Source organism: Oncorhynchus mykiss, chromosome 9 (assembly GCF_013265735.2).
Source record: "Oncorhynchus mykiss isolate Arlee chromosome 9, USDA_OmykA_1.1, whole genome shotgun sequence".
NCBI classification, from domain to species: domain Eukaryota; kingdom Metazoa; phylum Chordata; class Actinopteri; order Salmoniformes; family Salmonidae; genus Oncorhynchus; species Oncorhynchus mykiss.
In genome coordinates, this window is record NC_048573.1 from 32,344,625 (window position 1) to 32,369,452 (window position 24,828).

Sequence of the window (24,828 nt, forward strand, 5' to 3'; positions counted from 1 at the left end):
AAATGCTCACCTTCAATGGCCACTGGCATGCTGGAGAAGTGTGTAGGTGAGCAGTTTTCTGATGTCAACGTTGTGAACAGAGTGCACCATTGGGTTGGTGAGGTTATATTATGGGATACTATGGACAACAAACACAATTGCATTTTATCGATGGCAATTTGAATGCATAAAGATACTATGACGAGATCCTGAGGCCCATTGACATGCCATTCATCCGCCGCCATCACCTCGTGTTTCAATCAGCATGATAATGCACAGCATGACTAGACATGTCACCCATTGAGAATGTTTGGGATGCTCTCGATTGATATGTACGACAGCGTGTTTCAGGTCCCGCCAATATCCAGCAACTTTGCACAGCCATTGAAGAGGAGTGGGACAACGTTCCACAGGCCACCATCAACAGCCTGATCAACTCTATGCGAAGGAGACGTGCCGCGCTGTATGAGGCAAATGGTGGTCCTCTGTGGCTCAGTTGGTAGAGCATGGCGCCAGGGTTGTGGGTTTGATTCCCACAGGGGACCAATACAAACATGTATGCATTCACTACTGTAAGTTGCTCTGGATAAGAGCATCTCCTAAATTACTAAAATGAAGATACTGACTGGTTTTCTGATCCATGCCCCAACCTTTTTTTAAGGTATCTGTGACCAACAGATTATGGGCCCAATGAATTTACTTTACTTGACTGATTGTCTTAAATAAACTGTAACTCAGTAAAATCTTTGAAATTGTTGCATGTTAAGTTTATATTTTTGTTTAGTACAGGTATAGTTCTATAGTTTGAAGTAAGAATAGCCTGAACATTTCAAAGTTGGTCTTGTAGCTTAATTGGACAAGGAGCAGGACTATTTTGAATAGCTATTACTGTCTTCCTATTGTTCCCATTCAAACACATAATTTTATGAAAATTCAAAATCGTTATATTAGGAAAATAACTTAATAGTATCATAAATCTGAATGCAAGCCATCTAAGTTGGAGCAGTGGCAAATCCAAATAATTCCCATTCAAACCTATGGCGCTTCTATGAACATTTATAATTCAAAAAGTAGACATAGTATCAAAAAACCTTTGACAAGGAATCAAAGTTGGGTCAGTCTGAACATCGCAACATTGGTTTGGTGTTTATAGCTTAAATGGTGTAATATTCCCCATGTAAGTCTATGACCCTTTTTTTGTCATTGAAATACGAATGTATTAAATATTGTTGTAGTACAAAAAGTATAAATGTAATAAAAAAATATTTCCTCAAGCAATCCAAGTTGGGGCCATCAGCACATTTAAAAGTTGGTTTCATGTTTACAAATCATACTAACTTAAATAATTTAAGCGCTTGAGTGGGCAGAATAAATAAGTAAGCACATTCATTGTACATTGAATGTATAATGCGCATTTCATTGAAAAACTATCTCAAAGTGCTACAGTTGAGCACTACTCATCAATGAATGCGGGGCTTGTACCGCATACCTAGTCAAACGTCAGCTTGGCTTTTGTCCCTCCAAGACAAAGCACCAAATTGTATTGTATTAGGTAATTTATTTTGTCTACTATCATCTCTGAATTTGTGACTAACACAAGTTGTTGATTTCTAAAGAGATGCTAAACCTAGCTGCTTCCGGATCCTATCACATCTCTTAGAAAATGTGCTCCAAAAGGGTTCTTTGGCTGTCCCTGTTACGGTGCGTGAATGAGGACCCAAAAGCGAATTAACTTAAACAGAGCTTCTTTAATTACCAAACATAGGTAGGCTCAGACGGACCGGCAGATTCCGACAGGACAAGACAAGGTTACAGCAAACATGACGACAGTCTGGTTCAGGCATGAAACACAACAAACAAGAATCCGACAAGGACAGGAGCAGAAACAGAGAGAGATATAGGGACCTAATCAGAGGGAAAAAGGGAACAGGTGGGAAAAGGGGTGACGAGGTGGTTAGGAGGAGACAAGGCACAGCTGGGGGAAAAGAGGGGGAGAAAAGGTAACCTAACAACGACCAGCAGAGGGAGACAGGGTGAAGGGAAAGGACAGAGACAAGACACAACATGACAGTACATGACAGTACCCCCCCACTCACCGAGCGCCTCCTGGCGCACTCGAGGAGGAAACCTGGCGGCAACGGAGGAAATCCTCGATCAGCGCACGGTCCAGCACGTCCCGAGAGGGAACCCAACTCCTCTCCTCAGGACCGTACCCCTCCCAATCTACGAGGTACTGGTGACCACGGCCCCGAGGACGCATGTCCAAAATTCTACGGACCCTGTAGATGGGTGCGCCCTCGACAAGGATGGGGGGGGGGGGGGAAGACGAGCGGGGGCGCGAAGGACGGGCTTGATGCAGGAGACATGGAAGACCGGGTGGACGCGACGAAGGTATCGCGGAAGAAGAAGTCGAACTGCGACAGGATTAATGACCCGAGAAATACGGAACGGACCAATGAACCGCGGGGTCAACTTGCGAGAAGCCGTCTTAAGGGGAAGGTTCTGAGTGGAGAGCCAAACTCTCTGACCGCGACAATATCTAGGACTCTTAGTTCTACGCTTATTAGCAGCCCTCACAGTCTGCGTCCTATAACGGCAAAGTGCAGACCTGACCCTCTTCCAGGTGCGCTCGCAACGTTGGACAAAAGCCTGAGCGGAGGGGACGCTGGACTCGGCGAACTGAGATGAGAACAGCGGAGGCTGGTACCCGAGGCTACTCTGAAAAGGAGATAGCCCGGTCGCAGACGAAGGAAGCGAGTTGTGGGCGTATTCTGCCCAGGGGAGCTGTTCTGACCAAGACGCAGGGTTGCGAAAAGAAAGACTGCGTAAGATGCGACCAATAGTCTGATTGGCCCGTTCTGCTTGACCGTTAGACTGGGGGTGAAAGCCGGAAGAGAGACTGACGGAAGCCCCAATCAAACGGCAAAACTCCCTCCAAAATTGAGACGTGAATTGCGGACCTCTGTCCGAAACGACGTCTGACGGAAGGCCATGAATTCTGAAAACATTCTCGATGATGATTTGTGCCGTCTCTTTAGCAGAAGGAAGCTTAGCAAGGGGAATGAAATGAGCCGCCTTAGAGAACCTATCGACAACCGTAAGAATAACAGTCTTCCCCGCTGACGAAGGCAGTCCGGTGACAAAATCTAAGGCGATGTGAGACCACGGTCGAGAGGGAATAGGAAGCGGCCTGAGACGGCCGGCAGGAGGAGAGTTACCGGACTTAGTCTGCGCGCAGACCGAACAAGCAGCCACGAAACGACGCGTGTCATGCTCCCGGGTGGGCCACCAAAAACGCTGGCGAATGGAAGCAAGCGTACCCCGAACGCCAGGGTGGCCGGCTAACTTGGCAGAGTGAGCCCACTGAAGAACGGCCAGACGAGTAGGAACGGGAACGAAAAGAAGGTTCCTAGGACAAGCGCGCGGCGACGGAGTGTGAGTGAGCGCTTGCTTTACCTGCCTCTCAATTCCCCAGACAGTCAACCCGACAACACGCCCCTCAGGGAGAATCCCCTCGGGGTCAGTGGAGGCTACTGAAGAACTGAAGAGACGAGACAAAGCATCAGGCTTGGTGTTCTTAGAGCCCGGACGATAAGAAATCACGAACTCGAAACGAGCGAAAAACAGCGCCCAACGCGCCTGACGCGCATTAAGTCGTTTGGCAGAACGGATGTACTCAAGGTTCCTATGGTCAGTCCAAACGACAAAAGGAACGGTCGCCCCCTCCAACCACTGTCCCAATTCGCCTAGGGCTAACCGGATGGCGAGCAGTTCGCGGTTACCCACATCATAGTTACGTTCCGACGGCGACAGGCGATGAGAAAAATACGCGCATGGGTGGACCTTGTCGTCAGAGAGGGAGCGCTGAGAAAGAATGGCTCCCACGCCCACCTCTGACGCGTCAACCTCGACAACGAACTGTCTAGAGACGTCAGGTGTAACAAGGATAGGAGCGGATGTAAAACGATTCTTGAGGAGATCAAAAGCTCCCTGGGCGGAAACGGACCACTTAAAGCACGTCTTGACAGAAGTAAGGGCTGTGAGAGGAGCTGCCACCTGACCGAAATTACGGATGAAACGACGATAGAAGTTCGCGAAGCCGAGAAAGCGCTGCAGCTCGACGCGTGACTTAGGGACGGGCCAATCAATGACAGCTTGGACCTTAGCGGGATCCATCTTAATGCCTTCAGCGGAAATAACAGAACCGAGAAATGTGACGGAGGAGGCATGAAAAGTGCACTTCTCAGCCTTCACAAAAAGACAATTCTCTAAAAGGCGCTGGAGGACACGTCGAACGTGCTGAACATGAATCTGGAGTGACGGTGAAAAAAATCAGGATATCGTCAAGGTAAACGAAAACAAAGATGTTCAGCATGTCTCTCAGGACATCATTGACTAATGCCTGAAAGACAGCTGGAGCGTTAGCGAGGCCGAAAGGAAGAACCCGGTATTCAAAGTGCCCTAACGGAGTGTTAAACGCCGTCTTCCACTCGTCCCCCTCCCTGATGCGCACGAGATGGTAAGCGTTACGAAGGTCCAACTTAGTGAAAAACCTGGCTCCCTGCAGGATCTCGAAGGCTGAAGACATAAGAGGAAGCGGATAACGATTCTTCACTGTTATGTCATTCAGCCCTCGATAATCTATGCAGGGGCGCAGAGACCCGTCCTTCTTCTTGACAAAAAAAAACCCCGCTCCGGCGGGAGAGGAGGAGGGGACTATGGTACCGGCGTCAAGAGCTACAGACAAATAATCTTCGAGAGCCTTACGTTCGGGAGCCGACAGAGAGTATAGTCTACCCCGGGGGGGGGTGGTTCCCGGAAGGAGATCAATACTACAATCATACGACCGGTGTGGAGGAAGAGAGGTGGCCCTGGACCGACTGAACACCGTGCGCAGATCGTGATATTCCTCCGGCACCCCTGTCAAATCACCAGGCTCCTCCTGTGAAGAAGAGACAGAGGAAACAGGAGGGATAGCAGACATTAAACATTTCACATGACAAGAGACGTTCCAGGAGAGGATAGAATTACTAGACCAATTAATGGAAGGATTATGACAAACTAGCCAGGGATGGCCCAAAACAACAGGTGTAAAAGGTGAACGAAAAATTAAAAAATAAATGGTTTCACTATGATTACCAGAAACAGTGAGGGTTAAAGGTAGCGTCTCACGCTGAATCCTGGGGAGAGGACTACCATCCAGGGCGAACAAGGCCGTGGGCTCCTTTAACTGTCTGAGAGGAATGTCATGTTCCCGAGCCCAGGTCTCGTCCATAAAACAGCCCTCCGCCCCAGAGTCTATTAAGGCACTGCAGGAAGCTGACGAACCGGTCCAGCGTAGATGGACCGGCAAGGTAGTGCAGGATCTTGAAGGAGAGACAGGAGTAGTAGCGCTCACCAGTAGCCCTCCGCTTACTGATGAGCTCTGGCCTTTTACTGGACATGAAGTGACAAAATGACCAGCGGAACCGCAATAGAGACAGAGGCGGTTGGTGATTCTCCGTTCCCTCTCCTTAGTCGAGATGCGGATACCTCCCAGCTGCATGGGCTCAGCACCCGAGCCGGCAGAGGAAGATGGTAGTGATGCGGAGAGGGGGGCAACGGAGAACGCGAGCTCCTTTCCACGAGCTCGGTGACGAAGATCAACCCGTCGCTCAATGCGAATAGCGAGTTCAATCAAGGAATCCACGCTGGAAGGAACCTCCCGGGAGAGAATCTCATCCTTTACCTCTGCGCGGAGACCCTCCAGAAAACGAGCGAGCAAAGCCGGCTCGTTCCTGCCACTGGAGGCAGCAAGAGTGCGAAACTCAATAGAGTAGTCTGTTATGGATCGATTACCTTGACATAGGGAAGACAGGGCCCTGGAAGCCTCCTCCCCAAAAACAGATCGATCAAAAACCCGTATCATCTCCTCCTTAAAGTCCTGATACTGGTTAGTACACTCAGCCCTTGCCTCCCAGATTGCCGTGCCCCACTCACGAGCCCGTCCAATAAGGAGAGATATGACGTAGGCGACACGAGCAGTGCTCCTGGAGAAAGTGTAGGGCTGGAGAGAAAACACAATATCACACTGGGTGAGGAACGAGCGGCATTCAGTGGGCTCCCCAGAGTAACACGGCGGGTTATTGATTCTGGGCTCCGGAGATTCGAAAGCCCTGGAAGTGGCCGGTGGATCAAGGCGGAGATGGTGAACCTGTTCTGTGAGGTTGGAGACTTGGGTGGCCAGGGTCTCAACGGCATGTCGAGCAGCAGACAATTCCTGCTCGTGTCTGCCTAGCATCGCTCCCTGGATCCCGACGGCTGAGTGGAGAGGATCCGAAGTCGCTGGGTCCATTCTTGGTCGGATTCTTCTGTTACGGTGCGTGAATGAGGACCCAAAAGCGAATTAACTTAAACAGAGCTTCTTTAATTACCAAACATAGGTAGGCTCAGACGGACCGGCAGATTCCGACAGGACAAGACAAGGTTACAGCAAACATGACGACAGTCTGGTTCAGGCATGAAACACAACAAACAAGAATCCGACAAGGACAGGAGCAGAAACAGAGAGAGATATAGGGACCTAATCAGAGGGAAAAAGGGAACAGGTGGGAAAAGGGGTGACGAGGTGGTTAGGAGGAGACAAGGCACAGCTGGGGGAAAAGAGGGGGAGAAAAGGTAACCTAACAACGACCAGCAGAGGGAGACAGGGTGAAGGGAAAGGACAGAGACAAGACACAACATGACAGTACATGACAGTCCCCATAGGATAACCATTTTTGGTTCCAGATAGAACCCTTATGGGTTCCAGGTAGAACTCTTTTCTGGGGAAAAGGCTCTACACGGAGCTACTGAGTGGTGCAGCGGTCTAAGACACTGCATCTCAGTGCTAGAGCCATCACTACAGACACCCTGGTTTGAATCAAGGCTGTACAACAACCGGCCGTGATTGGGAGTCCCATAGGGCGGCACACAATTGGCCCAGCGTTGTCCAGGTTTGGCCAGTGTAGGCAGTAATTTAAATAAAAATGTGTTCTAAACTGACTTGCCTAGTTAAATAAAAAAAAACATGGAACCAAAAAGGGTGGGGCTAGCCAAATAAGCCTTTAAAAGGTTCTAGATAGAAAAAAATATGCTATTAGCGAACGAGCATAGCGTCTTTGTTCTTCATCATATGCTCTGCCAGAGCGTGCTCTGGGATGAGCTACCAACCCTGTCGTTCACGTTTTGTTGACATGACAACATGATTTCATGCCACTATTTTATATTTTTATGTTTTCCCAGTGTACACCATGTTCAGGACTGAGTTAAAATTATTCAACTAGCTATCTAAATTGCGAACTAGATCGAGATGGAGCACACATTTTGTTTTATTTATCCCAAAAGTTATAATTCCCCCAGTCACAGATCTGTGTAAACCTCTGACAATGAAGCTGATCTCAGCTATGAATATTCAACAGAACTCCACAGATAACAAGACTGTGTTCGGATCAGAGGTCTGGTTAAGAACTTAGATGTACTGTAAGGCTGTGCAGGTTACTATGACATGATTTTGTTATTAAAAGAGAGCTCAGGCACAAAACCAAAATGTTCAATGTAGCCAACCCCTCCCTGTTTTCTGCAGTTCAATATTTGATGCAGCTCCTAAGTGATATTGTTTTTAGCGCCACACTGATGGAAAAAGAGAGAGTGTGCTGACAGTTGTGGTGTGTAATAATAGCACAGGGCGTAGTCAGACTTGAATTGTCTCTTCCAAAAAGGACCTTCAATAAAACAGGATGAACACAATAAATGTAGGAACCACTTCCAAAACAGAAATGATCCAACTCTATAATGACCAAATTACCCATTTGTGCAAGTTAAACATCCATGGTTACATTACAAGTGCCATCAGTTTAAAGTTTTGCATTTACAGTTTAGAAAATATACCACGTACAGTACAAAATGCAGCAATGTGATTGAAAAAAAAATGTAATGAAAAACTGTGCCTGACACTGCAAGGATTTCTAAACACAACCATTATTCTGTCTTCCCAAATGTTTGTGTCATTTTTGTCTTGACTTCTAAGTCAAAAGGAATGTCTATAAGTACAAAGACACTCAAAGTGTAAGGTTAGGTGTGGTTTGTTACACGCTATGACTAGCTAGCTGACCATAATACTAACACCTTTTTTTGAACATGCCAAAGACAGTATTGTTAGTGTCAGAGACTAAAATACAATTACATGCTGTTTGTGTCATCCTGAAAACATGTAGATTTATTAAGGAATCAAAGTGGCAAGAATCTTCTCCTCAACTGGGCAAACACACCACAGACACAGTGAGCAATGGTCGGCCACGGACTGTTTTTGGTCTTTCCATAGTCCTCTGTCCTCTACTTTTTTTGGACGTGTGTCAAAGAACAAATCATGTACCTAGCTCTCTCAGTGTTTGGCCCCAATGTATCTCCCGGTCCCATGCATGCAAGATGGTCAGTATAGCATGTATTGTTACAATGGTTAGCTTACAAGGGGTAAAAAAGAGATAGTTAGAAAAGTAACTCACCAGAATCAGCAAATTCTGAGGGGACAGAGGAAGAAAGAGAAATACAGAGAGAGAGAAAAGATAAACCAGATGATGTATAAGTTGATAAAACATGATAAAACATTGGATCTTATGAAAGGTTTGCATTATGCTTAGGCCATTAACACCAATGAGAGTTGGCTCTGAATTATCTGAATGAGCTGGATAAATTATGGTTAAGTAGATCAAAAAATTAAATAAGCACATTTGGCCATTGGAATATTGCTACACTCTTAGAAAAAAAGGGTTCCAAACTGGTTCTTTGGTTGTCGAAAAAGTTCTACCTGGAAACAAAAATAGTTATTCAACGGGTTCTCCCATGGGGGACAGCCGAAGAACCCTTTTAGGTTCTAGAAGCACCTTTTTTGACAGACATGTACTGGACTTTATAGACATGTTTTTTTGCTAAATGGGCTTTGTTGTTCCTGAGCTTTACAGTGAGGTTATATTCAGCTTTAACCTCTCTGGGGTAGGGGGCAGTTTTTTGACATCCAGATGAAAAGCATGCCCAAAGTAAACTGCCTGTTACTCAGGCCCAGAAGCTAGGATATGCATATAATTGGTATAATTGGATATACAACACTCTAAAGGTTCTAAAACTATTACAATATTGTCTGTGAGTATAACAGAACTGATATGGCAGGCAAAACCCTGAGGACAAACCATCCAGAATTTTTTGTTGTTGAGGTCATAGGATTTTCCAATTGTTTTCTATGGGACTCCCTTATTATTAGGAACCTGGTTGCAGTTCCTATAGCTTCCACTAGATTTCAACAGTCTTTAGAAATTGTTCGATGATTTTCTTTTGAGAAATGAAGAAGTCATTGTGTCACTCCAGGTGACTCCAGGTGACTCTACTGTTTTGGTGAGCGTGAACTGGAGTGTGCTTCACGTTGTTTTTATCCGGTATAAGAAACAGTTTATTCTGTCTTAAATTTGATAAATTATTTACGTTTTAGGGTACCTGAGGTTGGATTAGGAACGTTGTTTGAAATGTTTGGACCAAGTTTACAGGTAACTTATTAGATACTTTGTAGGCATGTTAAGGGCGAGTTGAAACCGGTGTATTCCTGAATCAAACACGCCAAATAAATTGACATTTTTGGGTCATAAAGAAGGACATTATCGAACAAAAGGACCATTTGTGATGTTTCTGGGACATTTTGGAGTACCTTTGAAGAAGATCTTCAAAGGTAAGGCATTAATTATATCTCCATTTCTGACTTTTGTGACGCACCTGCCTGGTTGAAATATGATTGTCATGTGTTTGTATGCAGGGCGCTGTCCTCAGATAATCGCATGGTTTGCTTTCGCCATAAAGCCTTTTTGAAATCTGACACAGCGGCTGGATTAGCAAGAAGTTAAGCTTTATTTTGATGTATAACACATATATTTTCAAGAATGTTAAATATTTGAATTTAGTATTTTGGGATTTTGGGCACTGGATGTTGGCCAGTTGGGACGCTAATACAAAATAATGTACCACAGTCTTTTTTTATTTTTTTATTTATCAAATCTTATTAGTCACATGCGCCAAATACAACAGGTGTAGACTGTGTAGACTCTTGATACTACCCATCCCGGGTCCGGGAGCCCTTCCTGTTTTGCAGGCTTTTTCCTGCAACATCAGTTCTGTTATACTCACAGACAATATTTTTACAGTTTTGGAAACTTTAGAGTGTTTTCTATCCTAAGTTGTCAATTATATGCATATTATAGCATCTTGTCCTGACAAAATAGCCATTTACTTTGGGGATGTTATTTTTCCAACAATGAAAATAGTGTCCCCTAGATTCAAGAGGTTGTGAAATGCTTACTTACGAGCCCCTAACCAACAGTGCATTTTAAAACAAATATGAATAAAAATAACAGCATGAGCCAAGATGGCGTAGCAGTGAAGACGTGTTTTGTTTGTCCTCTTGTGTACTTTTGTATTTTTCTTATTTTTTGTATAAATATATATTTTTAAATCTCAATCTCTTTTCGATTTTTAATTTGATTATACCTTCCGGTAACCTGCCTCACCCAATGTGATACGGAATCGATATTATTTTTAACTTTAGAACACATTCAAGAACCTCCAGAAGCTAACCAGCTAATTAGCTACAATATATTTAGTCATTGTTAGCCACTGCTAGCGGCTTTTACCTTCTGCAGAGATACCAGCCCTGTTCTTAGCCTGGATATTACTCGCCAACCTACCAGTATCGGACTGTCTCTCCACAACAACGCCGGATTCCTGCCGTAATCCCTGGGCCAATACTTCTAATCTTCAAAGCTAACTTGCACCCTCCGTGGCACCCAGTACCGAAGCTATCCCTGAGGCCCACCTCCTGGCCTACTCAGCTGTTTACCCGAACCCCACTCATGCACGGCTAGAGTCCAATACTCCATTGGATCTTTGCTGTAAACTCTGGACCTTGGCACCGGATCACCTCTGCTACCGATTGGCTATAGTGGCTAACGCCACTGCCACGAAGCTAGCACCAGTTAGCCGTGAGCCAGGCACATCTCCCGGCTAGCAAACAAAATTCTACAATACCTTTTTCTCCATCTGGCTTGGATTCTCTGTCGACACGGCGCCCCTCCGCACCACCACGTCTGGTCTGCCGACGAATACTCCATCCACTGTGCCTTCAATCAGCCTCCATCTGAGCAGACCCCCCTACCACCCCCGGGCTACTAACTTTAAACGCCGTGTCGCCTGCGTGCTAGCGTAGTGGCTAGCTGTTCCATCTACTGCTGCCCCCTGGTTCCATCTACTGCTGCCCCCTGGACACTATGATCACTTGGCTACATAGCTGATGCCTGCTGGACTGTCCATTAATCACGGTACTCCATTCTGTTTATTTATGTTTTATCTGTCGGCCCCAGCCGCAAACTCAGGCTCTGTGTGTAGTTAATCCGACCCTCTCCGCCTAGTCATCGCCATTTTACCTGCTGTTGTTGTGTTAGCTGACTAGCTATTGTTGTCTCACCTGTTGTTTTAGCTAGCTCTCCCAATCAAGACCTGCGATTACTTTATGCCTTGCTGTATGTCTCTCTCAAATATCAATATGCCTTGTATACTGTTGTCCAGGTTAGTTATCATTGTTTTAGTTTACAATGGAGCCCTTAGTTCCACTCCTCATACCTCTGATATCTCCTTTGTCCCGCCTCCCATACATGCGGTGACCTCACCCATTATAACCAGCATGTCCAGAGATACAACCTCTCTTATCATCAGCCAGTGCCTGGGCTTACCTCTGCTGTACCCGCACCCCACAAACCCCTGTCTGCACATTATGCCCTGAATCTATTCTACCACGCCCAGAAATCTGCTCCTTTTATTCTTTGTCCCCAACCCTATAGGCGACCAGTTTTGATAGCCTTTAGCCGTACCCTCATCCTACTCCTCCTCTGCTCCTCGGGTGATGTGGAGGTAAACAAAGGCCCTGCATGTCCCCAGGAACCCTTATTTGTTGACTTCTGTGATTGAAAAAGCCTTGGTTTCATGCATGTCAACATCAGAAGCCTCCTCCCTAAGTTTGTTTTACTCACTGCTTCAGCACACTCTGCCAACCCTGATGTCCTTGCCGTGTCTGAATCCTGGCTTAGGAAGGCCACCAAAAATTCTGAGATTTCCATACCAAACTATAACATTTTCCGTCAAGATAGAACTGCCAAAGTGGGAGGAGTTGCAATCTACTGCAGAGATAGCCTGCAATGTTCTGTCATACTTTCCAGGTCTATACCCAAACAGTTCGAACTTCTAATTTTAAAAATGAATCTCTCCAGAAATAAGTCTCTCACTGCTGCCGCCTGCTACCGACCCCCCTCAGCTACCGAGCCCCCTCAGTTTGTTCTGTTAGGTGACCTAAATTGGGATATGCTTAACACCCCGGCAGTCCTACAATCTAAGCTAGATGCCCTCAATCTCACACAAATCACCTCAGTCATGATCAAGGTACTAAACAATATCATAACCGCCATCGATAAAAGACAGTACTGTGCAGCCGTCTTCATCAACCTGGCCAAGGCTTTCGACTCTGTCAAACATCATATTCTTATCGGCAGACTTATCGGTAGCCTCGGTTTTTCTAATAACTGCCTTGCCTGGTTCACCAACTACTTTGCAGACAGAGTTCAGTGTGTCAAATCGGAGGGCATGTTGTCCGGTCCTCTGGCAGTCTCTATGGGGGTACCACAGGGTTCAATTCTCGGGCCGACTCTTTTCTCTGTATATATCAATAATGTTGCTCTTGTTGCGGACGATTCCCTGATCCACCTCTACGCAGACGACACCATTCTGTATACTTCTGGCCCTTCCTTGGACACTGTGTTATCTAACCTCCAAACGAGCTTCAATGCCATACAACACTCCTTCCATGGCCTCCAACTGCTCTTAAACGCTAGTAAAACCACATGCATGCTTTTCAACCGTTCGCTGCCTGCACCCGCACCCCCGACTAGCATCACCACCCTGGATGGTTCCGAACTAGAATATGTGGACATCTATAAGTACCTAGGTGTCTGGCTAGACTGCAAACTCTCCTTCCAGACTCATATCAAACATCTCCAATCCAAAATCAAATCGAGAGTCGGCTTTCTATTTCGCAACAAAGCCTCCTTCACTCACGCCGCCAAACTTACCCTAGTAAAACTGACTATCCTACCGATCCTCGACTTCGGCGATGTCATCTACAAAATAGCTTCCAATACTCTACTCAGCAAACTGGATGCAGTTTATCACAGTGCCATCCGTTTTGTTACTAAAGCACCTTATACCACCCACCACTGCGACCTGTATGCTCTAGTCGGCTGGCCCTTGCTACATATTCGTCGCCAGACCCACTGGCTCCAGGTCATCTACAAGTCTATGCTAGGTAAAGCTCTGCCTTATCTCAGTTCACTGGTCACAATGGCAACACCCACCCATAGCACGCACTCCAGCAGGTGTATCTCACTGATCATCCCTAAAGCCAAAACCTAATTTGGCCGCCTTTCCTTCCAGTTCTCTGCTGTCTGTGACTGGAACGAATTGCAAAAATTGCTGAAGTTGGACTTTTATTTCCCTCACCAACTTTAAACATCTGCTATCTGAGCAGCTAACTGATCGCTGCAGCTGTACATAGTCCATCGGTATATAGCCCACCCAATTTACCTACCTCACCCCCATACTGTTTTTATTATATTTACTTTTCTGCTCTTTTGCACACCAGTATCTCTACCTGCACATGTTCATCTGATCATTTATCACTCCAGTGTTAATCTGCTAAATTGTAATTATTCACTCCTCTGCCTATTTATTGCCTACCTCCTCATGCCTTTTGCACACAATGTATATAGATTCTTTTTTTTCTCTACTATGTTATTGACTTGTTTATTGTTTACTCCATGTGTAACTCTGTGTTTTTGTCTGTTCACACTGCTATGCTTTATCTTGGCCAGGTCGCAGTTGCAAATGAGAACTTGTTCTCAACTAGCCTACCTGGTTAAATAAAGGTGAAATAAAAAAGAGATCAAAAAAGAGATAAAAGTAACAAGTAATTAAAGAGAAGCAGTAAAAAATAACAATATATACAGGGGGGTGCCGGTACAGAGTCAATGTGTGGGGGCACCGGTTAGTTGGGGTAGTATGTACATGTAGGTAGAGTTATTAGTGACTATGCATAGATGACAACAGAGTGGCAGTAGTGTGGAGAGGGGGGGGGGGGGGATGCAAATAGTCTGGATAGCCATTTGACTAGATGTTCAGGAGTCTTATGGCTTGGGGGTAGAAGCTGTTTAGAAGCCTCTTGGACCTAGACTTGGCACTCCGGTACAGCTTGCCATGTGGTAGCAGAGAGAACAGTATATGACTAGGGTTGCTGGAGTCTTTGACAATTTTTAGGGCCTTCCTCTGACACTGCCTGGTTTTGAGGTCCTGGATGGCAGGAAGCTTGGCCCCAGTGATGTACTGGGCCGTTCGCACTACCCCTCTGTCTTGCACCATGGTAAATGAATACCACCCAATGGAAGGTTGTTCTTTACAAGCTCCTATCCCACTGGGCACACCCTGGTTGAATAAACATTGTTTCCACGTCATTTAAATGAAATTGACGTCAGTGCCCAGTGGGATGTGTCTAGTGAGACTAGACAGCATCATTCCACTTACATTTACAAGTCTCTATGAGATATTTATGAACACTGCCGGCTTTATATAACACCACTGAGCAACTTAAGGTCTAAAAGCCTGCAAGGGATGGTGAGGCTTAAGGACAAGATACTTTGGCTCTGTCTTAGACTGATGCTTCTGCTTGCCCTATCCAGTGTGGGCAGACGGTAGCAGAGCATCTGGTCTCAGACAGCTTCTACCTCCAGGCCATAAGACTGTTAAACAGCGTCCTTAGCTGTCCACCAGCACAAACATGAGGTTCAGAGATTATTTGCACTAGGGTTTGGAACCAAACTTATTTTCCAATCGTTTCATTCTGAACAGAACCCCCCCCAAAATTGTTCCGTTCCACTGTTCCGACCAGCAAAATAAGGTGCTAAACCATTTCAAACCCCCCCCCCCCAAAAAGTGATGGTTTATATAATTCCTTTCGGTTTCTTTTTTAACCTGTAAAATTGATTGGTTTTTACATTTAGCTAATTCAATTACTTCACCAATCCGTGCAGATAGAGCAGCTTGCCATGTAGCGGGCAGGATAGTTGTTTACATGTGCGGTGGACAGACAAGTGTAGAGCGCGAGATGCAGGCGGGGAGAGATTGAGAGAGGGTGGAGGAGGAGGCTGCTTGAAGCGTTGAATGTCTTGTTATGACATGCATTATCTGAATCAAGCCCACAGAATTATACGCTACCTACAGAGGAGCAGCTTTGAATGTCTTTAAATTTTTGAGAGTTGATTGGACCAGAGCTAGCTTGCTAGCAAGCTTGTGTGTGTAGTGCGGCACCAGAATTAAAAACACATCTTACCTTTTGCAGTTAATAAAGCCAATGTGAAACTAAAGTATCCTTAACAAGCATTGAAAAATGTATCTATTCTTCTCTAATGAAAAATGTATCTTCCTATCTTATAAATCACGCTTTTCACTGATGTTCCCTCTAATATTTTGGGGGACTGAGCAAATTTTAGGTCTTGTGAGTGGAAACTTGAAAGTTGTGAGAATTTTTCGCAACTTCTGGCATGCATTTACAGTGAACAGTGAGGCTGTACCTTTACAGTTTTAGCCAGTAGCCAATATGCTTTCGTGGTTATTTTAGCATAATGTAGACCTACCAACAAAACTAATGGAGCAAATCCCAATTCCACATGGAAATAGCCTTTGACTTATATGATATAGCCTACAGTATATACAGTGCCTTGCGAAAGTATTCGGCCCCCTTGAACTTTGCGACCTTTTGCCACATTTCAGGCTTCAAACATAAAGATATAAAACTGTATTTTTTTGTGAAGAATCAACAACAAGTGGGACACAATCATGAAATGGAACGACATTTATTGGATATTTCAAACTTTCAAATCAAAAACGGAAAAATTGGGCGTGCTAAATTATTCAGCCCCCTTAAGTTAATACTTTGTAGCGCCACCTTTTGCTGCGATTACAGCTGTAAGTCGCTTGGGGTATGTCTCTATCAGTTTTGCACATCGAGAGACTGACATTTTTTCCCATTCCTCCTTGCAAAACAGCTCGAGCTCAATGAGGTTGGATGGAGAGCATTTGTGAACAGCAATTTTCAGTTCTTTCCACAGATTCTCGATTGGATTCAGGTCTGGACTTTGACTTGGCCATTCTAACACCTGGATATGTTTATTTTTGAACCATTCCATTGTAGATTTTGCTTTATGTTTTGGATCATTGTCTTGTTGGAAGACAAATCTCCGTCCCAGTCTCAGGTCTTTTGCAGACTCCATCAGGTTTTCTTCCAGAATGGTCCTGTATTTGGCTCCATCCATCTTCCCTGTCCCTGCTGAAGAAAAGCAGGCCCAAACCATGATGCTGCCACCACCATGTTTGACAGTGGGGATGGTGTGTTCAGCTGTGTTGCTTTTACGCCAAACATAACGTTTTGCATTGTTGCCAAAAAGTTACATTTTGGTTTCATGTGACCAGAGCACCTTCTTCCACATGTTTGGTGTGTCTCCCAGGTGGCTTGTGGCAAACTTTAAACAACACTTTTTATGGATATCTTTAAGAAATGGCTTTCTTCTTGCCACTCTTCCATAAAGGCCATATTGGTGCAATATACAACTGATTGTTGTCCTATGGACAGAGTCTCCCACCTCAGCTGTAGATCTCTGCAGTTCATCCAGAGTGATCATGGGCCTCTTGGCTGCATCTCTGATCAGTCTTCTCCTTGTATGAGCTGAAAGTTTAGAGGGACGGCCAGGTCTTGGTAGATTTGCAGTGGTCTGATACTCCTTCCATTTCAATATTATTGCTTGCACAGTGCTCCTTGGGATGTTTAAAGCTTGGGAAATCTTTTTGTATCCAAATCCGGCTTTAAACTTCTTCACAACAGTATCTCGGATCTGCCTGGTGTGTTCTTCATGATGCTCTCTGCGCTTTTAACGGACCTCTGAGTCTATCACAGTGCAGGTGCATTTATACGGAGACTTGATTACACACAGGTGGATTGTATTTATCATCATTAGTCATTTAGGTCAACATTGGATCATTCAGAGATCCTCACTGAACTTCTGGAGAGAGTTTGCTGCACTGAAAGTAAAGGGGCTGAATAATTTTGCATGCCCAGTTTTTCAGTTTTTGATTTGTTAAAAAAGTTTGAAATATCCAATAAATGTCGTTCCACTTCATGATTGTGTCCCACTTGTTGTTGATTCTTCACAAAAAAATACAGTTTTATATCTTTATGTTTGAAGCCTGAAATGTGGCAAAAGGTCGCAAAGTTCAAGGGGGCCGAATACTTTCGCAAGGCACTGTACACAACCAGTCCTCAGAACAGCAGACCATTTTACAGGTCAACAACACTAGTCATTTACTCCTTTAAACTATTGACAATATTTCTTCACACCTACATTTCAAACATTTCTTCGGCACTCACTTATTTAAAAAAAAAAATGGAAATGCTCAACTACATTCATCCCACATATAAAAACATGGCTGCTATGTTTCTCTGAACTTCAAAAATCTCCTTCATCTAAGCTTTAATATGGAGAATCCTTTGGAACGCAAATCATTCAGGGCATCCTCAAGTTCCTTGCCTTTCTATTTGCATTGCAAAATTGGGTGATATTTTCACCCTACTCCCTTGACGGGATTAGATTGGAATGACACTGTACCTCCCCACTGAATTAGCATATTCAGCCCTGACGCGATGCCATTTATAATTTCTCTGTAAATAGCTAATAGGTTTTCAACTTGGATTAAAATAAATCAGCTCTCTCCTTCACTAGATTCCCGATATTACACTGACCTCACATTACATTTAAGATGTTTCCCTTAGCAGCCATTTATTAGGATAAAAGCATTACACAAATCTGTGGGCTAATAGTGTTTGTGAAAGTCCCATTATATGGACTCACACCATTACATACAATGCCTTAAGAAACTATTCATATACCTTGACTTATTCCACATTTTGCTGTGTAACAGCCTGAATTCAAAATGTATTTAAAAAATATTTTCTCACCCATCAACACAATATCTCACAATGACAAAGTGAAAACATTTTATTATTAAAAAAAATGAAATACAGAAGTGTAATTTAGGTAGCTATTACACGCCTTTGCTATGCCACTCCAAATTGAACTCAGGTGCATCCCATTTCCTTTGATCATCCTTGAGACGTCACTACAACTTGATTGGAGTCCACCTGTGGCCAATTCAATTGTTTAGACATGACATTTAAGACAGAAACACGCCTGTCTATAAAAGGTCCCACAGTTGACGGTGCATGTCAAAGCAGAAAGGAACTATCCGTATATCTCTGAGATAGAATTGGGGAATGGTATTAAACAATTTCTGGAGTGTTGGAAGTTTCCAAGAGAACGGTGGTCTCCATCATTGGGAAATTAGAAATATATATAACTACCCAGACTCTGCCTAGAACTGGCTGTCCGAACAAACTGAGCAACCGGGCAAGAAGGACCTTGGTCAGGGAGGTGACCAAGAACTGATTGACAACTCTGACAGAGCTACAGAGTTTCTTGGCTGAGATGAGAGCACAGCACTGCACCAATCTGGGCTTATGGGAGAGTGGCAAGATGGAAGCCACTCATGAGAAAAAGGCATATGGCAGCACGCCTGGAGTATGAAAAAAGACATGTGAAAGACTATGAGAGAATAAGGCAAAAGATTATGTGGTCTGATGAGAATTTTTTTTAACTATTTGGCATGAATGCAAAGTGCTATGTCTTGAGAAAACCAGGCACAGTTCATCACCCATCTAACACCCTCACTAATGTGAAGCATGGTGGTGGCAGCTTCATGCTATGGGGATGCTTCAGTGTCAGGGATGGGTGAATTATTATGGGGATGGGTGAAAGATGGGTGTGTAGATAGGTGGAAAAAAAACATATTTAACCTCACTATGGTAGGGGGCACTATTTTCACCTCTGGATGAAAAGCGTGCCCAAATTAAACTGCCTGTCACTCATGCCCAGAAGCTAGGATGTGCATATTATTGGTAGATTTGGATAGAAAACACTCTACAGTTTCTAAAACTGTTAAAATAATGTCTCTGAGTATAACAGAACTGATATGTCAGGCGAACACTTGAGAAAAATCCATCCAGGAATTGGGATTTTTTTATGTTTGTAGTTTTCCATTGACTGCCTATAGAGTATCCCATGACTTAGGACTCAAATTACACTTCCTATGGCTTCCACCAGATGTCAACAGTCTTTGGAAATTGTTTCAGGCTTGTATTCTGAAAAATGAGGGAGTAAGACCACTCTGAGTAAGTGGACAGTGGAAAGTCCCCAGACCTGTTTGCTGCGCCCGACCAAGAGCACGCCTTTCTTGTTTTTCTTTCATATTGACGAAGCTATTGTCCGGTTTAAATATTATCGATCATTATGACTAAAAACAACCTGAGGATTGATTATAAATATCGTTTAACATGTTTCTACGAACTTTATGGATACTATTTGGATTTTTCGTCTGCCTGTTGTGACTGCCTTTAAGCCATTGGATTACTGAACAAAACGCGCCAACAAAACAGAGGTTTTTGGATATAAAGAGGGACTTTAACGAACAAAACAAACATTTATTGTGAAACTGGGAGTTTCTTGTCAGTGCAACCATATGAAGATCATTGTGAGTGCAACCATATGAAGATCATCAAAGGTAAGTGATTAATTGTATCGCTATTTCTGACTTTTGTAACTCCAATACTTGGCTGGTAACTGTTTGTAATGTTTTGTGTGCTGGGTGCTGTCCTCAGATAATCGCATGGTATGCTTTCGCCGTAATGCCTTTTTAGTATCCTGAGGGGGAAAAGGCTTTGTCCTCAGATCCTCAAAAGGTTCTACAGCTGCAACATCGAGCGCATGGTTGCATCAATGCCTGTTACGGCAACTGCTCGGCCTCCGACCGCATGGCGTTACAGAAGGTAGTGCGTATGGCTCAGTACATCACTGGGGCTAAGCTGCCTGCCATTCAGGACCTCTACATCAGGCGGTGTCAGAGGAAGGCCCTAAAAAAAAAGACCCCAGCCACCCCAGTCATAGACTGTTCTCTCTACTACCGCAAGCCAAGCAGTGCTAGAGTGCCAAGTCTAGGACAAAAAGGCTCCTCAACAGTTTTTACCCCCAAGCCATAAGACTCCTGAACAGGTAATCAAATGGCTACCCGGACTATTTGCATTGTGTGCCCCCCCAACCCCTATTTTATGCTGCTGCTACTCTCTGTTGATCATATATGCATAGTCACTTTAACTATACATTCATGTACATACTACCTCAATTAGCCCAACTAACCGGGCTATCTGCATTGTGTCCTGCCACCTACCACCCGCCAGACCCTCTTTTACGCTACAGCTACTCTCAGTTTATCATATATGCATAGTCACTTTAACCATATCTACATGTACATACTACCTCAATCAGCCTGACTAACTGGTGCCTGTATATAGCCTCGCTACTGTATACAGCCACGCTACTGTTATTTTTCACTGTCTTTTTTTACTGTTGTTTTTATTTCTTTACTTACCTATTGTTCACCTAATACTTTTTTTGTTTGTTGAAATTGCACTGTTGGTTAGAGCCTGTAAGTAAGCATTTCACTGTAAGGTCTACACCTGCTGTATTCGGCGCACGTGACAAATAAACTTTGATTTGATTTGAAAGGTGGTAATTAGGGGGATGTACAGTGCGTGGCCTTTCTGTTCTTTCCATGTGTTTGATACCATTCCATTCACTCTATTCCAGCCATTATTATGAACTATCCTCCCCTCACTAGGCTCGTATGGGGTACTGTATATGTTCACAGAGCCCTGGTCTGAAATAACAAGCAAAATTCTGCTACAATAAATCACAATATAAAGTATAGGGCCCAAGCAACAGGTTTAACCTGGGAATGTTATTTACAGCTCTCAGAGCTATACTGTAAGTCAGAGCAGCAAGTGACTTGAAGTACATTATACTACTGTACTGCTCTGAGAGGGATAGTAGTGGATAGTGCTACATTTATGGTAGAATGAAGACATTCATTTCACAGTATATAGGTTTTATGGTGTGTTCTATATTTATTTATCAAAAGGCCATGAACCACATGGTTCTATTAGAATCCATCTAATTGCAAAAACGTATGTGCAACAACTCAACCTCTCTCCATTGAGCGTTGGTCGAGTGACAGAAAGTCCTGGGTTAACCTGAAGAGGACCGGGATTATGAACACCCGTTAACTTTCTGGCACTCTATGGAAGTGTAACCAGGCAAAGATAAAAACAAGGCATACCATGTTGCTTTGTGTAAACATTAGTAGCAAGACAAGAATAGAGAAACAGTGTTGTGTATGTTGGATAACTGCTTACCTTCACTGAGTGGGTCCAGTGTGTGGATCATAAGCTGAAAGATGCTGTTTCTCATCAGGCTGTTGTGCAGGGAGGCTGAGCTGCCACCTCTCTGGAGCCGTGGCCTAGCCTGCAAAAGGAGGTCAACGCTGTCAAACAAACAATGGCACCATTACACAATCCTTTCAAGTCCTTGGCTGTTCCCCTAAGGAAATACCTGAAGGACAAAGGCTTGTGGCACCTGGTCACACGACTGGACAGTATTCCAGGTGTGACAAAACTAGGACATGCCTTGTTGATAGTGTTGTTTATAAGGCAGAACAGAGCTTTATTATAGACAGACTTCTTCCCATTTTAGCTACTGTTGCATCAACATGTTTTGACTATGACAGTTTACAATCCAGGGTTACTCCAAGCAGTTTAGTCACCTCAACTTGCTCAATTTCCACATTATTTATTACAAGATTTAGTTGAGGTTCAGGGTTCAGGGAATGATTTGTCCCAAATACAATGCTTTTAATTATAGAAATACTTAGGACTAACTTGTTTATTGCCACCCATTCTAAAACTGGCTGCAGTCCCTTTTTAAGTATTGCAGTGATTTCACTCACTGTGTTAGCTGACATGTACAGTGTTGAGTAATCCGCATACATAGACACACAGGGTTTACTTAGAGCCAGTGACATGTCATTAGTAAAGATTGAAAAGTGTAAGGGGTCTAGACAGCTGCACTGGGTAATTCCTGATTATACCTTGATTGTGTTGGAGAGGCTTCCATTGAAGAATACCCTCTGTGTTCTGTTAGACAGGTAACTCTTTATCCACAATATAGACAGGTAACTCTTTATCCACAATATAGTAGGGGGTGTAAATCCATAACACATATGTTTTGCCATCAGCAGACTATGATCGATAATGTCAAAAGCCATACTGAAGTCTAACAAAACAGCTCCCACAATCTTTTTATAATCCATTTCTCTCAGCCAATTTCTCCCAGACTCTCAGCCAAACCTCAGCCAGTCATTTGTGTTAAATATCCTTCCCTATAAACATGCATAAAGTCTGTCAATTTGTTTAATGTAAAATAGCATTGTATCTGGTCAAACAACATTTTATCCAAAAGCTTACAAAGGGTTGGTAACAGGCTGAATTGGTTTGCTATTTGAGCAAGTTTTACTTGAGTAGCGGAATGACTTTTGCTTTACGTACAGTTGAAGTCAGAAGTTTACATACACTTAGGTTGTCATTAAAAGTCATATTTCAACCACTCCACAAATTTCTTGTTCACAAACTATAGTTTTGGCAAGTCGGTTAGGATATCTACTTTGTGAATTACACAAGTAATTTTTCCAACAATTGTTTACAGACAGATTATTTCACTTATAATTCATTGTATCACAATTCTAGTGGGTCAGAAGTTTACATACACTTTTACATACACAAGTTGACTGTCCCTTTAAACAGCTTGGAAAATTCCAAAATATTATGTCATGGCTTTAGTAGCTTGTGATAGGCTAATTGGCATCATTTGAGTCAATTGGAGGTGCACCTGTGGATGTATTTCAAGGCCCACCTTCAAACTCAGTGCCACTTTGCTTTAAATAATGGGAAAATCAAAAGAAATCAGCCTTGACCCCAGAAAAAATTTGTAGACCTCCACAAGTCTGGTTCATGGGAGCAATTTCCAAACGTAGGTACCACGTTCATCTGTACAACCAATAGTACGCAAGTATAAGCACCATGGGACCACGCAGTAGTCATACCGCTCACGTTCTGTCTCCTAGAGATGAACTTACTTTGGTGTGAAAAGTGCAAATCAATCCCAGGGCCTGAGGCTGGAGGAAATATGGCCACAGTAAAACCAGTCCTCAGCAAGGAAGAAGCCCCTGCTCCGAAACCGGAGCAAAAAAGTCAGACTACGGTTTGCAACTGCACATGGGGACAAAGACCACACTTTTTGGAGAAATGTCCTCTGGTCTGCTGAAACGAAAATAGAACTGTTTGGCCATAATGTCAATCGTTATGTTTGAAGGGAAAAAAGGGGAGGCTTGCAAGCCGAAGAACATCCCAACCGTGAAGCACCGGGGTGGCAGCATCATGTTGTGGGGGTGCTTTGCTGCAGGAGGGACTGGTGTACTTCTCAAAATAGATGGCATCATGAGGTAGGAAAATTATATGGATATATTGAAGCAACATCTCAAGACATCAGGGTCTTCCAAATGGACAATGACCCCAAGCATACTTCCAAAGTTGTGGCACAATGGCCTAAGGACATCAAAGTCAAGGTATTGGAGTGGCCATCACAAAGCCCTGACCTCATTCCTATTGACAATTTGCGGGCAGAACTGAAAAGGCGTGTGCAAGCCAGGAGGCCTACAAACCTGACACAGTTACACCAGCTCTGTCAGGAGGAATGGGCCAAAATTCACCCAATATATTGTGGGAAGCTTGAGGAACGCTAGCCGATGCGTTTGGCCCAAGTTAAACAATTTAAAGGCAATACTACCAAATACTAATTGAGTGTATGTAAACTTCTGACCCACTGGGAATGTGATGAAAGAAATAAAATCTGAAATAAATCATTCTCTCTACTATTATTCTGACATTTCACATTCTTAAAATAAAGTGGTGATCCTAACTGACCTTAGACAATACATTTTTAAAAGGATTAAATGTCAGGAAATGTGAAAAACTGAGTTTAAATGTATTTGGCTAAGGTGTATGTAAACTTCCGACTTCAACTGTAGGCTTAGATTGAAGATATAGCAAATAGGAGTGGCAATATCGTCCGCTATTTTCCGCAGTAATTTTCCATTCAAGTTGTCAGACCCAGGTGGCTTGTCATTATTGATAGACAACAATAATGTTTCACCTCTTCCACACTTACTTTTCGGAAATCAAAATTACAATGCTGGTCTTTAATAATTTGGACAGTTATACTTGGATGTGTAGTGTCGGCATGATGGAGCTGAGTTTGCCTTTTTGCAAACTTCAAAGCTTTTTACTATCAGTCTTTATATATTTTATCTTTGTTTCACAGTATAGTTTATTATTTTTATTCAGTTTAGTCACATGAATTCTCAATTTGCAGTACGTTTGCCAATTGGTCGTGCAGCCACACTTATTTGCCATTCCTTTTGCCTCATCCCTCTCTTTAATTCATCATCAATCCATGGGGATTTAACTGTTTTTACAGTCATTTTCTTAATGGGTGCATGCTTATTAGTAACTGGAACAAGCAATTTCATAAATGTATCAAGTGCAGCGTCTGGTTGCTCCTCATTACACACCACAGACCTGCAAATATTCTTTATATCCTCAATATAGGAATCATTACAAAATGTATTGTATGACCTTGTGTATGT

At 43.7% G+C, this 24,828-nt stretch overlaps 1 protein-coding gene across 2 annotated transcripts in view; it reads right to left on the bottom strand.

The window, feature by feature from the left end:
• LOC110531927 (sodium/potassium/calcium exchanger 2) overlaps positions 1-24,828 on the bottom strand; it is a 173,648-nt gene that overhangs the window by 70,371 nt on the left and 78,449 nt on the right. For both annotated transcript variants that reach the window (XM_021615421.2, XM_021615417.2), the window contains exons 4-5: positions 21,485-21,593; positions 8,502-8,516 (exon numbers count right to left, since the gene is read on the bottom strand). In XM_021615421.2, coding sequence (XP_021471096.1) covers positions 8,502-8,516; positions 21,485-21,593 — 124 coding nt within the window. The remainder of the gene's footprint in view (positions 1-8,501; positions 8,517-21,484; positions 21,594-24,828) is intronic.